The sequence below is a fragment of the Engystomops pustulosus genome, chromosome 6 (assembly GCF_040894005.1).
Source record: "Engystomops pustulosus chromosome 6, aEngPut4.maternal, whole genome shotgun sequence".
NCBI lineage: Eukaryota > Metazoa > Chordata > Amphibia > Anura > Leptodactylidae > Engystomops > Engystomops pustulosus.
This window is the reverse complement of record NC_092416.1, coordinates 138403482-138416716: the sequence shown is the minus strand read 5'-3', so window position 1 is coordinate 138416716 and position 13235 is coordinate 138403482. Positions and strand designations below refer to the sequence as shown.

The 13235-nt window shown below is 40.5% G+C and overlaps 1 protein-coding gene across 9 annotated transcripts in view; it reads left to right on the top strand.

The window, feature by feature from the left end:
* Positions 1-13235, top strand: part of HDAC5 (histone deacetylase 5) — a 64646-nt gene that overhangs the window by 27672 nt on the left and 23739 nt on the right. For 3 of the 9 annotated variants that reach the window (XM_072111300.1, XM_072111298.1, XM_072111301.1), the window contains exon 3: positions 6163-6234. The exons of 4 other annotated variants lie outside the window; for them this stretch is intronic. In XM_072111300.1, the coding sequence (XP_071967401.1) occupies positions 6163-6234 (72 nt within the window). Of the gene's footprint in view, positions 1-5809; positions 6235-13235 lie in introns of those variants that run through there. 2 more of the 9 variants (XM_072111297.1, XM_072111296.1) reach the window with 1 other exon arrangement.

Sequence of the window (13235 nt, the reverse complement as noted above, 5' to 3'; positions counted from 1 at the left end):
GATTTGTATAAAAGTAAAATCTTATTTTTTTGTGGAAAAGGGAACATTTTATGGGAAAATCTTATTAAATGCCATATACAATGCTGTATGACAAATTGTACAGTGGGTATGGAAAGTATTCAGACCCCTTTTCACTTTTCTTGCATTGCCACCAATTGGTAAGATCAAAAAAGTTCATTTTCTTTTGCTTATTAATGTGCACTCTGCAGCCCATCTTAACAGAAATGTAGATAGTTTTGCTAATTTATTAAATAAGAAAAACTGAAATATTACATGGTCATAAGTATTCACAACCTTTGTGCGACACTCATATTTAACTCACATGCTGTCCCTTTTCTTCTGATCCACCTTGAAATTTTTCTACTCCTTCATTGGAATCCAGCTGTGTATAATTAAACTGATTTGGACTTGATTAGGAAACGTACACACCTGTCTATATAAAAGCTCACAGTGAATGTCAGAGCACATGAGAATCATGAGGTCTAAGGAACTGCTCACGGAGCTCAGAGACAGAATTGTGGCAAAGCACAGATCTGGCCATGGTTACAAAAGAATTTCTGTAGCACTCAAGGTTCCTAAGAGCACAGTGGCCTCCATAATCCTTAAATGGAAGAAGTTTGGGACGACCACAATTCTTCCTTGACCTGGCTGTCCAGAGATGTAAAGAAGAACCCCAAGATAACTGTGGCTGAGCTCCAGAGATACAGTAGAGAGATGGGAAAAAGTCCCACAGAGTCAACTATCACTGCAGCCTCCACCAGTTGGGGCTTTAAGACAGAGCAGCCGGAAGCCTCTCTTTAGTGCAAGACATATTAAAGCCGCATACAGTTTACAAAAAAATACAAGAAGGACTCATAGACTATTGGAAATAAGATGCTCTGGCCTGATTTTTTTTGGTGTTAATTCTAAGTGTTATGTGTAGAGAAAACCAGTCCCTGCTCATTACCTGCCAAACCCCAGCAGTGACACATGGTGGTGGCAGCATCATGCTATGGGGGCAGGGACAGGACGATTGGTTGTAATTAAAGGCAAGATGAATCCGGCCAAGTATAGAGATAACCTGGATGAAAACCTCTTCCAGAGTGTTCTGGACCTCAGACTGGGAGCCAGGTTCTCCTTCCAACAAGACAATGACCTAAGCACACAGCTATAATAACAAAGCAGAGGCTTCAGAACAACTCTGTCACCATTCCTGACTGGCCCAGCCAGAGCCCGGACCTAAACCCAATTGAGCAACTCCGGAGAGATTTCAAAATGGCTTCAACCAACATTCACCATCCAACCTGAGGGAACGGGGATCTGAAAGGAAGAGGCAGAGGATCCCCAAATCCAGGTGTGAGAAACTTGTTGCATCATTCCCAGGAAGACCCCTGGCTATACTGGCTCCAAATGTGCTTCTACTCAATACTGAGCAAAGGGGCTGAGTACTTATGACCATGTGATATTTCACTTTTTCTTGTTTAATAAATTAGCAAAAATATCTACATTTCATTCTTTTTCTGTCCTGATGGGGTGCAGGGTGTACGTTAATGAGCAGAAAAGAACTTTTATGATCTTACCAATTGCAATGAAACGGAGAGTGAAAAATGTAAAGGGGTCTGAATACTTTCTGTTCCCACTGTACAGGGACATCTAGCTGTGTGACCCCCAGCCTAAGGGGGATAATCTGTAACACCCAAACATTTTAATAATTGTAGATAATCTGATTATGGCTTCTTTCACAACGTGTGCAAGCCATAGTAGTGCACAAAGTAGTGCACTCTCGCGTCACCGGGACAAATATAGAGCATGCTCGCTTTCCTATAGAGTGGGGAGGGGTGAGGAGTGTTCTCCCCTTCCCCAGCCGGGCTTATGCCGGAACCAGGGCGTATCATACGTATATGTGTGTAAAGGAGCTTAAAATACCTACTGCTTGCTTTATAACAGAGGATCTATTACGTTGTTCAGTATACAATGCTACTTCTACTACTAACTCTTCATTTCTATAGCGCCATCATATTCCGCAGCGCTGTACAGATCATGGGGGGACATATTGCTCTGTAAGGTCTTCATTTTGTTTGCATAACATTATCAGGTGAAATGATAGGAATGAGGGCCTTGTTTACAAGAGCTTACAATCTATGCTACTGATACACAATATTTACTTATCAGTAGTGAATCTAATATGGGTTATAAACCAGACACCTACTATAATTCACATAATAAAAGTCAGTCCGCATATAGCTCATGATATATCTAGGGTGGTAAATCTCACCACTGTGTTTTTGGCAGCCGTATCCCTTTAAATGAGTCATTGCCTCCATTACATGGCTGTGCAATATGACATTTCATGCTGACCTCCAGTGTGCATACTTTTACTATCTGTGGTATGATAATATTTCTTTATTTTTAGGACTGCCCTTGGACTGTGTTTTGTCTCTTTAAACTAAGGATTTTCTAGGAAATGGAATTTAAGGACCTGTTCAGATTCTGTGTCAGAAAACGTTTTGGCCTGTAGATTTTTATTTTTGATGCTGTGGCATACATGTCATGCCAGCTGCTGGGCATCTCTCCCTAAATTTTAAAGAAAACTTCCTTAGGTTAGGAATAAAGTAAATGCCAAAAGCAGACATTGGTGGCCAGCAACCAGTGTCTTCATTACTGATGTGCAGCTTAACCCTCAACCTTCCAGATGAGCATCCTCATCCTCATACTCCTCCTACGGGACTCATCCTACCGATCAAAGTTTTATGGCAAGTGGAAGTCTTAGTTACCAACTTTTGAGATAATATAATTATCAATTATAATATAAGTTCCAATTATAATTATAAGTTCCAACCAAAAATACTGATGATAACCCCCCATAATAAATGCCAGAGCTCTCCCAATGAGAATGTAACTAAAGTTTTTGTCCAATCAGAGAACGCTACCATTAATATTACCAGTTAAGAGGAACCTGTCAGCAGAAAATTACCTAATAAATCACTACTAAAATGTTGTCATGTTTCTTTTATGACCCAGTGTGATGGCATCAGAGTCAACTCTTAAGTGAGATGTAAACTGGTTGTATAAAGTCACAGAGGCGGAGAGTTTAGCAGTGAAGTCACTCTCCCCACCTCAGGACATCTCCTCTGTGTTGATTGACCTCATGTACTATACTTTTCAAGAGTCACTTAGTGAATTTTCCTGGATGAAGGGGTATAATTTACTGAAAAGGGGACATTCTCAAGCAGAGAGAGCTTGACTTGAGTGCTCAACTCTCTGTTCCCCCGACTTTATAATAATGATAATAATAATTATTTATTTATATAGTGCACACAGATTACGCAGCGCTGGACAAAGCTTGCCAAATTGGTCCCTGTCCCCATGGGGCTCACAATCTAAACAACCTACCAGTATGTTTTGGAGTGTGGGAGGAAACCAAAGGACCCGTAGAAAACCCACGCAAATACAGAGAAAACATACAAACTCTTTGCAGATGTTGACCTGGGTTGGATTCGAACCCAGGACCGCAGTGTTGCAAGGCACAAGCTCTACTCACTCAGCCACCGTGCCGCCCTATAAAACCAGTTTACATCTCACTTCAAAGTAAATTCTCTGAATAATGCCACCACCCACAGCCATGAAAGACACATCATCTGGGAAGTGTTAATCTGCACGACAATAAACTCGTGGTGGTTTATTAGGTCATTTTCTGCTGACAGGTTCCCTTTAATTGGCGCACCTATTAACAGCACCAGCTAAAAGATCCACCTTTTAAAATTACCATCATGTTTACTTAATGGTGTGGGTATTGTTATCATGTTTATTGAAATGTGTGGATATCTACCAAAAGCCGTCCCCAATTTATCTGGTCCACGGCTTTGCCATGTATAACTCCTCCAAATTTCCCTAAGGTGGCGATCAGTGGGTGCTGTCACCTGTGCCTAAACTAGAACATCCCTACTGAGTCTTGTCATTGGGAAATACAGCTCTCTATACGTCCTGCTTCTATTGCATTGATCTACGGTGGGAAGAGACTTTTGGCTGATGTTTGCAGTAAATTCTGTGCACATCAGAAGTTTTTTGTTCTTATCTGTGATGCCCCTGGGCCCGGAGCGCAGGCAGGTCACACTTTGGTGTGATGACATGCCTGTAGAGTGAGGTCCCAGCTATATATACTTCCACTCTGTCTAATAATAACGCCCATCTTGCTATTTATGTGGAGAATTCACAGTGACATCTTAATGATACTGTGCAGATCACTGCGCTCTGTTTTCTACCTATCTACCAGACTGGATTTCTCCAGGCATATAAATAGACATGTTTTGTACCGGCTTGTTTTGTTAGGTGTTTATATCTTCGTTTGAGGGTTTTTTTAAATCATTTTGTTGATTTTTTTCTTCAATTAAAGATCTGCCGAGTAAAGATGGACATAATGGTATGTTAGATATGGTGTGAGATTTGTACGGATCTGTGGAGGTGGATCAGGTAGAAGTCACACCCAAAGCAGTGCCCAAAAACTTTGGTGGCATATCGGTGGAAAGGTGGGGGGACCTTTTACAGGTTTCACATTGGTGCCCAGAAGCTTGAAGTTCTTCCACTGGTTATCTGATCACCGTTTCACTGTTTATAACAAGGAGTTGCATCAATTATTAGAACAAGACTAATTTCTTTAGTTCTTCCAACAATTGGACCCACATTGATCAGATGTTGATGGTGGATGTATCTGATATGCCTTCTATTCCTGAGGATATCTGCTAAACAAATAGTTGGCCAGGTCTACTGTCAACGTTAAGTCTACCCTTCAGTACACCATATGCTCTTCCTGCTATATACACCCATTCAAGTACATTGTATACGGTTGTCACCTTCTGCCACTGAAGCTGTCAACACCAAATCTTCTCTGTTATATTCCTGGAGACCACTTCAAGCCGTCATCCCCTACTCCCTGCATCTCCAATACCCTCTCAGCCTACTAAGCCAGAAGCCAAGTCTTTTCTGTAGACAATCCTTTCATTACGTTAATCACAAAGGCTCCATAAACTTGACCCCATCAGTAATGTCTTCTTAATGTCTGATCCAGATGTATGTAGACCTCAGGGGAATTGTGGGTCTCAAATTGAATCCCATCTTCTTCTTGTCAAGCATTTGGAATGCTTACTCATATCACCATGGGTTTTCTAAGCTCAGGTGCCCCAGTTGTGACTGGTGTTAGGGGCTTTTTAGGATATACAAAACCTGAGTAGGCTTTATTCTCTCCTTTTAGATCTGAGGAGCATCCTAGCATGTCCATCACTAGTGTCCATTGGGTATACATTTGAGGAGATGTCTGTTTTGAGCAGATATTACCATGAAGGATGTATTGTTGGTACCACCAGTATTTAGTAGTATTCCTACTTTGAAAGACTAAGATGTTGGGATTGAGTTTTCATCGGTCAAGGTTGGGTCATTATAATGATGGCACCTCTGGCCAGTCTTCCCCTGGCCTCCCCCTGCACCTGCCCTTCTCCCATCACTCCCTGCGCTCTCTCCCTCCGCAGTGCTTACTCTTCTTTCCCCAGTCTCATCATTATTGTCTCTTACACGTCCCCCCACGTTGTTATTTCTTCTTTGCACTTTGTAACTTTATATGATTAGTATGTTAGTTATTCTGCACTTTTTGCTGGTGGCTGATCCTTCAGCAATGCTGCATTTGCCCATGTCCCTGTCTAGTGTAACACTTAGGCTCTGTTATTTCTGAGCAGTCGTCCCCCCCCCCCCCCCAGCTCTCTCCTTTCTCCCTCGTTCTCTCTCCTGTCTATTTATATCTGACTCCTCCTATACTGTTCTATTTCAGTCGCTCTGCTGCAGAGCCTTCCACTTGCAGCCCAGCGTTCACTAGGCAAGAGGGGGGAGGGCAGGGTACGGCCTAACTAAACCTCCCAATACCTCTGGCACTGTCACCCACCAGCCCTTCACAACAAGGAGCAGCTCCGATCATTTGGATATGGATTATCTGAGCCCCTTTTAAAGAAGACCCAGAAGTGGAGGACTTGTTGGGAGTTAGGGTGTGCTTTCTTGGGAAGAGGGAGGGGAGGTCGGCCGCTTGTTGGTAGCTGGCAGCAGAGGGGGGTCCGGGAATGTTGCTGGTTCCCAGAGCCCTGGCGCTGCCTGACATGCTGCAGACTATTTATGAGACAGAGCCTTGTGTGTCCTCTGCAGATGGTGTTAAGGGGCGAGAGCCAGCGTTGGAGCTCCTCAGCCGGGCACAGGGGCATTCGATGCCCGCTGCAGGTGAGAAGCATTTCCTTACTCCATTCATAGGAAAATTCATGTCTGTCATCATTCAGACACACCTTCAGTTCAGTCATGGACCAAACTCTTGTATAGATTCTGATGAGATGTCTCTCCAGACTAAACCATACAATGTCTCACACCTTCCCCTCATCATAGACTTCCATATATTACTTTCCACTTAAGACCCTGCTCTTGATGTGTTCCCCATTGCATCCCATAAGTAGTGACTGTGTACCTTCATCCTCTCCCACTAGCCCTGCAGATCTTCCACTACTCCCATCTTCTTCATCATATGTAGTCACCGTGCACCTTCATCCTCTCCCAGTAACCTGCAGATCTTCCACTACTCCCATCTTCTTCACCAGAAGTAGTCACCGTGTACCTTCCTCATCTCCCAATAGCTTGCAAATCTTCCACTACTCCCATCTTCTTCACCAGAAGTAGTCAAAGTGTTCCGTCAATATCACCCAATAGCTTGTAGAGCTACCACTACACTCACCTTCTCCATCATAAGTAGTAACCATGTACCTTCATCCTCATCTTATAGCTTGGAGAGCTTCCACTACTCCCATCTTCTCCATCATAAGTAATGACTGTGTACCTTCACCCCCCTCCTTTCCCTGGCTGCAGATCCTCCACTACTCCCATCTTCTCCCCCATAAGTAGTCTCCGTCTCTTCCTATGTTGTGACATTTTGTTGAGATGATCGTGTTACTCAATGTTCACGTATATAACATCTGCCTGGAGTCTACATCATGCTCTATTTTTATTATTACAACCTCATCCTGAAGCTCTAAACTATGTCCTCTAGATAAACAGCCTTAGTATATACCCTACCTGCTGTATATAGCTGATGTCATATGGTACCTGCACTTACTCTAACCTTCAAATACACATTCATATCAGCATAAAGATATTGTATCTATTAACACACAGTGTATGACTTGTATATCTATCCTAAACCCAGGTTAGGGCATGTTCCTCCATCCTCCTAATACACAGGTATAAGGTAACATAGAGAAATACATCTCTTCACCATTCACAGGTATTACAGAAAACACATGTATCGTAATACACAGGTATCAGGGCACGTATGTTTATCCTGATACAGGTACCAGGGGACATTTACTTACCCCTCCTAATGCACAGTTATCACTTAATATTACATATACATGTCCTCAGTTCAGGTACTTACAGTAATACCTTGTAATATCCAGATAAGAGATATATATATATTGAGACATATGCCACCTATTATCTCCTCTCAAATGTGATTACATCCAAGCATTAATGCACCATTCCTAGACCTACTGCTAATACACAGGTATCAGAACATATAGCGTATTCCTCATCAAAATACATAAGTATGAGGTCACATTCCCTTAAATATACTCATTTATAGGTATGACAATACCTGTCTACTGCTAATATACATGTATCACATTATATACTTATATTCTGCACCTCATACACAGGTATCAGGACACATACTGCGCCTGTATATTCCCCATAATACACATATATCTATATATCCTCATCATTTTACTTCGGTCTATGTACATAAGCCTCCATCTTCCTCCTATCAAACTGATATCAAATATTATATTGTCAGGCATCAGACAGTATCCTCCTAATACATATATTTCATGATAAATGTCACCATCCTCCTAATAAACAGGTATCACATCATAATCACAATATGCATCTTGTATCTTCTTCCCAATATCAGAAAACAACCAGTATCACGAGGGATCAGCCGCTTATAATACACCTATGTTTATCTCCTTGTACACAGGCATTAGGATATCGTATCCTATTATTCCAGTTATATGATTTTTATTTTTATTGCCCATTTCCTACTTATTTTCTTTTGGTGTAATACAGAGGTTTCTGAATACCCTCCCTTATTTTCACCTTATCTACATGGCTCTTAATACACAGACATAACATTATAAAGATACACATATAGATAATACATTAGACTTACCTTGTGCTAGTACAAAGGTATGTGGTAAACCCCTGTCCCTTGTATTTCATGTATCTTCTGCCCCAACTTATACACAGGTAGTTGAGATGTTCGATACATGTTATTACACCGGTTTGAGACATACATCTGTCACCTTCTGCTAATACACAGGTATTGGACATATTTCTGTCCCATAATCCTAATACTTGTAACTCCCATATATCTCTGTGCTTATGTGTATATGTTTCTAAAAGTCACATACACAATGACACATGCATTGCATCCCTCCCTAGTACACACATACTGTGACAATACAGCACCTGCTACACCTAATACACAGTACATCTCCTCAGCTGCCACCACCAATACCTGGACACACATCTGAAAAGGAGCTGCAGCATTTATTTCTCTCTCTCTATAGATGGACGTGTGTGTACTGTATATATTCATTCATACATAAATCCTCGCATCAGCATTTATGTATTATTAGGTATCAGAATGTATTTATTCATATTTGCACCTATGTGGTCTGTATGTATATTTGCATTTAATGTATATTTATGTATACTATACATGTTTATTGTTTATACATGTAATTGTGTGTGTACATTGTATGTATGTGTGCAGTATGTGTTTTAAAAGTATATATATATATATATATATATATATATATATATATATATATATATACACATAGTATGTATTTCCTTTTATATATTATATGAATTCTATTTTTTTGTTGTTTGTATGCGGAATGAAAAAAACAATTATATCTATGTATAGTATGTATGTGTATGTGCATTATATGTATGTGTAGTGTTTGTGTGTAGTATGTGTATGCACACCATGTATATATACTGCACATGTATACAGAATAACACACGTGTCCTGGAGATTGTGTGTGGTGTGTGATGAACTATATATAATTCCAGCTGTGTATTTTTAGCTCCTCTGATGTCTGTAGACAGGAGGAATGCTGCATAGCTTCTGCACCCCCACTGATAACTCTCCCCCTGTCTGTATGGGTGTAAATGTGTGTCCCCAGATGAAATCCTCTGTTTTCCAATTAGGTTTTAAATGGATTATTGGTATATTTTTTACATAAGTTTTATTTCTCATTGCTTGCTGTTAAATATGTGAGTGAGCCTATACAATGTATAGTACCGGTCTGCGTCTTACAATGTATGCATACAGTGGGTATGGAAACCGCTTTACATTTTCCACTCTTTGTTCCATTGCAGCCAATTTGTAGGATCAAAAAAGTTATTTTTTGTGCTCATTGTACGCTCTTCATGTACACTCTGCACCCCCATCTTAACAGGAAAAAATTTAAATTTTGATATTTTTGCTAATTTATTAAACAAGAAATACTGAAATATCACATGATCATAACTCTTCAGATCCTTTTCTGTGACACTTATATTTAACGCATATACTCTGATCCTCCTTGAGATGGTTCTGCTCCTTCATTGGATTCCAGCTGTGTTTAATTAAACTTGATTAGGAAAGGCACACACCTGTCTATGTAAGACCTCACAGTGCAGAACACAGGAGAATCTAATGGAGGTCTAATGTGAAAAATTCAAAGGGGTCTGAATACTTTCCATACTCACTGTATATGTTGGTGTGCAGGCTATATGGCTGCACTAATGCACAATACAGGCAGTCCCCGGGTTACATACAAGATAGGGTCTGTAGGTTTGTTCTTAAGTTGAATTTGTATGTAAGTCGGAACTGTATATTTTATTATTGTAACCCCAGCTTAAATTTTCTTGGTCTCTGTGACAATTGGATTTTATAAATGTTGGGTTGTCAGAAGAATCAGGATTAACAATAAAGCTTCATTACAGACACCATGTATAACTGTTATAGCTGTTTATTGTAGTCTAGGTCTAAAGTACAGTAAATTACCAACATCCAGAGGTCTGTTTGTCTGTAAGTCGGGTGTTCTTAAGTAGGGGACCGCCTGTACATATAGAGTGTTTCTATTTATATATGTGTAGTGCATGCCGGCTCGTATGTATATCTGTGTAGTCTTTCTGACATCAGTGCTCCCCAATTTCAAGTGCACTTGCACGTCCCTCATTCTCACACTCTCGGCAGTGCTGCTCTATATTTAGCTCTGCTTTGCGGTGTAATCACAATGAAAGTGATAAAAGGTGATTATTACGCACCCTACAGCTTCCTTGTGTCTCCCCTCCCTCCTTTTACCTGACACCCCACCTCACATCTCTCCCACCCAGAAGTTTTATTTCTTTGCCTGTTGCCTGTTCTGACACTTGCCTGTTATTATTATGTCATCATAGTCCTACCTTCTACCTCCGCCCTTTTGTAGCTTTTAGTTTCTATCTATCTATCTATCTATCTATCTATCTATCTATCTATCTATCTATCTATCTATCTATCTATCTGTTTTCATTTGCACCAGTCTACTATCACTTCTGTTCTTGGATTTATTGCTCACATGTAAATAAAATATAAAATAAATATGCCATGTATCATAATGGATGACACCCGATTCATGCTGTAAAGCCATCTTGAACCTATAGATGTTGCCCATACATGCAGTTCAGTTAAAGTTTTCTCTAAAAGCTAATTTTCAAGCAAGAACCCATATTTTACAAGGAAAAGTTTTTTTTAAGGGAAATTAAACTTGACTCCTTATTTTAAATATAACTATGTGATAAACAAGTGATAAACGTTGTGATAAATTAAAGGGGTATTCCCATCTGGGCATCTTTACATTTAATTTAATTCATTTGCCATATGTAAACATTTCTTCAATTGGATGTTATTAAAAAAAATGTTCCTGTGTGAAGATAATTTCTCATAAATGTAGTCATGTTGTTCCTTAGAAATGAGATAGCTTCCTTGGATACGGCCACCTCACATTTTGACAGCAGTGGCCAGACATGCGCTATTGAGTCCTGCCTGACCACTTGGATTTAGCAATCATTACCACAGGACGGCTGTAGGACCTGCAGTAACTCCTGGACATTTCATATACAAAAACCTTTTGTTTCTTTGTGCAATCACTCCAGCAGAGGTGGCCGTATCCAAGGACACAGTCTTTTTTCACACCCGACTTACAGACAACCCATAGTTACAGACAGACCCCTCTGACCTCTGGTGAAGCTCTCTGGATGCTTTACTATAGTCCCATGTTGCAATAATCAGCTGTAAGGAGTCTGCAATGAAGCTTTATTGATAATCATTGGTCCAATTACAGCAAAAAATGTTTAAACTCTAATTGTCACTGGGGCCAAAAAATTTAATCTACAATTATAAAATATACAGTTTCGACTTACATACACATTCAACTTAAGAACAAACCTCCGGACCCTATCTTGTACGTAACCCGGGGACTGCATGTATTACACTTCTTAAATGCTTTGCCTAATTCGAATTCCTCCCCCAGACCTACTAGCTTTGAAGGGATTTGTATATAGGACCCATTTGGTAGGAGAATAATCTTGTATGTATATGCAAATGGGAAGCAGACCGGGGTCACTCTTTCTCTACATTGCTGTGATACTCTATCCAGACGTAGTCATCAGGTCTTTAAAATTACTACATAAAGCATATTTAGTACCATCTCAATTACATAAATGTTATCCCCACGTCTCTGACTTATGCCTGCCCAGAAGATGGCGGCTATTAGCATACCTGGTGGACATACCCAGTTGTGGCTAACGTTTGTAATCTGCTGGCCTACGTTCTCTCCACCCACCTGAATATTGGCCCTACTGTCCTATTACTCGGTGACAAACCCCCTGGGGTTAAAAAACAAAACATAATGGGGCGCCTTTCTGTCAGGTTTCACGACTATTTCCGATTTGCGCTGCATTTAACAGGGGTTTTTGGGGTACGCGATCAGATTTTGGTGCAATAGTGCCGACTTTCATGAGACACAATTCGAGGGGCGTGGCCGGCAGACAATCCGACTGATTCGGGCTACACGCGGGATTTAAACTTCAAATTGTGTCGCAAGCCATGCACTCACATGCACCGGGAAGAAGAAGGTGAACTCCGGCGGACCTGAGCGGGGAAGCGACATATGCAGGATATCGGGGGCACGATCTTGGTGAATTGCGCCAGATTTCAGACTCGTCGGTCAGTCCGGATCAGGGATCGCGACAGGATGAGGTAAGTAAATGTGCCCCATTGTTTTATCCGGTGTTTGGCAATGGCCATGAAAATTGTTATGGGAGCCAGGTGGTGAAAACCGGCTCTTTCACTAGAGGCAGTTATTAACCGACTCATTTAAAGTTATTAACTGACTTAATGTAATAATGCTGCCCCTACTTTGACCAGGGTGCAGCTACTATCTCCATGATCAGGGGTGTAACTAGGAGAGGCAGGGCCCCATAGCAGACTTCTGAATAGGACCCCTCTTCCTACTTTAAAATATACATATTAAACTCATATACACACACACACACATTTATATACCCATATACATTGTTCTTCATTCATACACACACATTTATACACTCGCACACACATATATACATCACATATACACACATACAGTGCCATACACAGATGTTCAATATATTTACACATATACAATATATACACACCATATACACATACAGCATATACACATCACAGGTACACTCATATACTGCATGTATACATGACATATATGTTATACACATATTATGCAGTACAGTGTGCTGTATAATGTGTATATTATGGTGTTCATGATACGCCTTGCGGTGTACTCTAAACCATTGTCTAACAAATAGAAAGTAAATACACTGGTATACTTAGTATGAGACTACCCCTTTGTGGGCTAAATGTATGTAATAGACGTGGTATTGGTCCCCCCCACTCCTATCCCTTCCCATTGTCTTGCCATTGTCTCTTCCCAGTTGTCTCCCATCTTTGTTGTTTTGTCACCGTCTGTTGTATTTTTATTGTTTGTTTTTCTGTTCTTCTTTTTTGTTTTACTATAACTATGTTACAAATTGTTATGGAATATGCTCACAAAATACTTTGTAAGATGATAACAACCTACGGTAAGCCC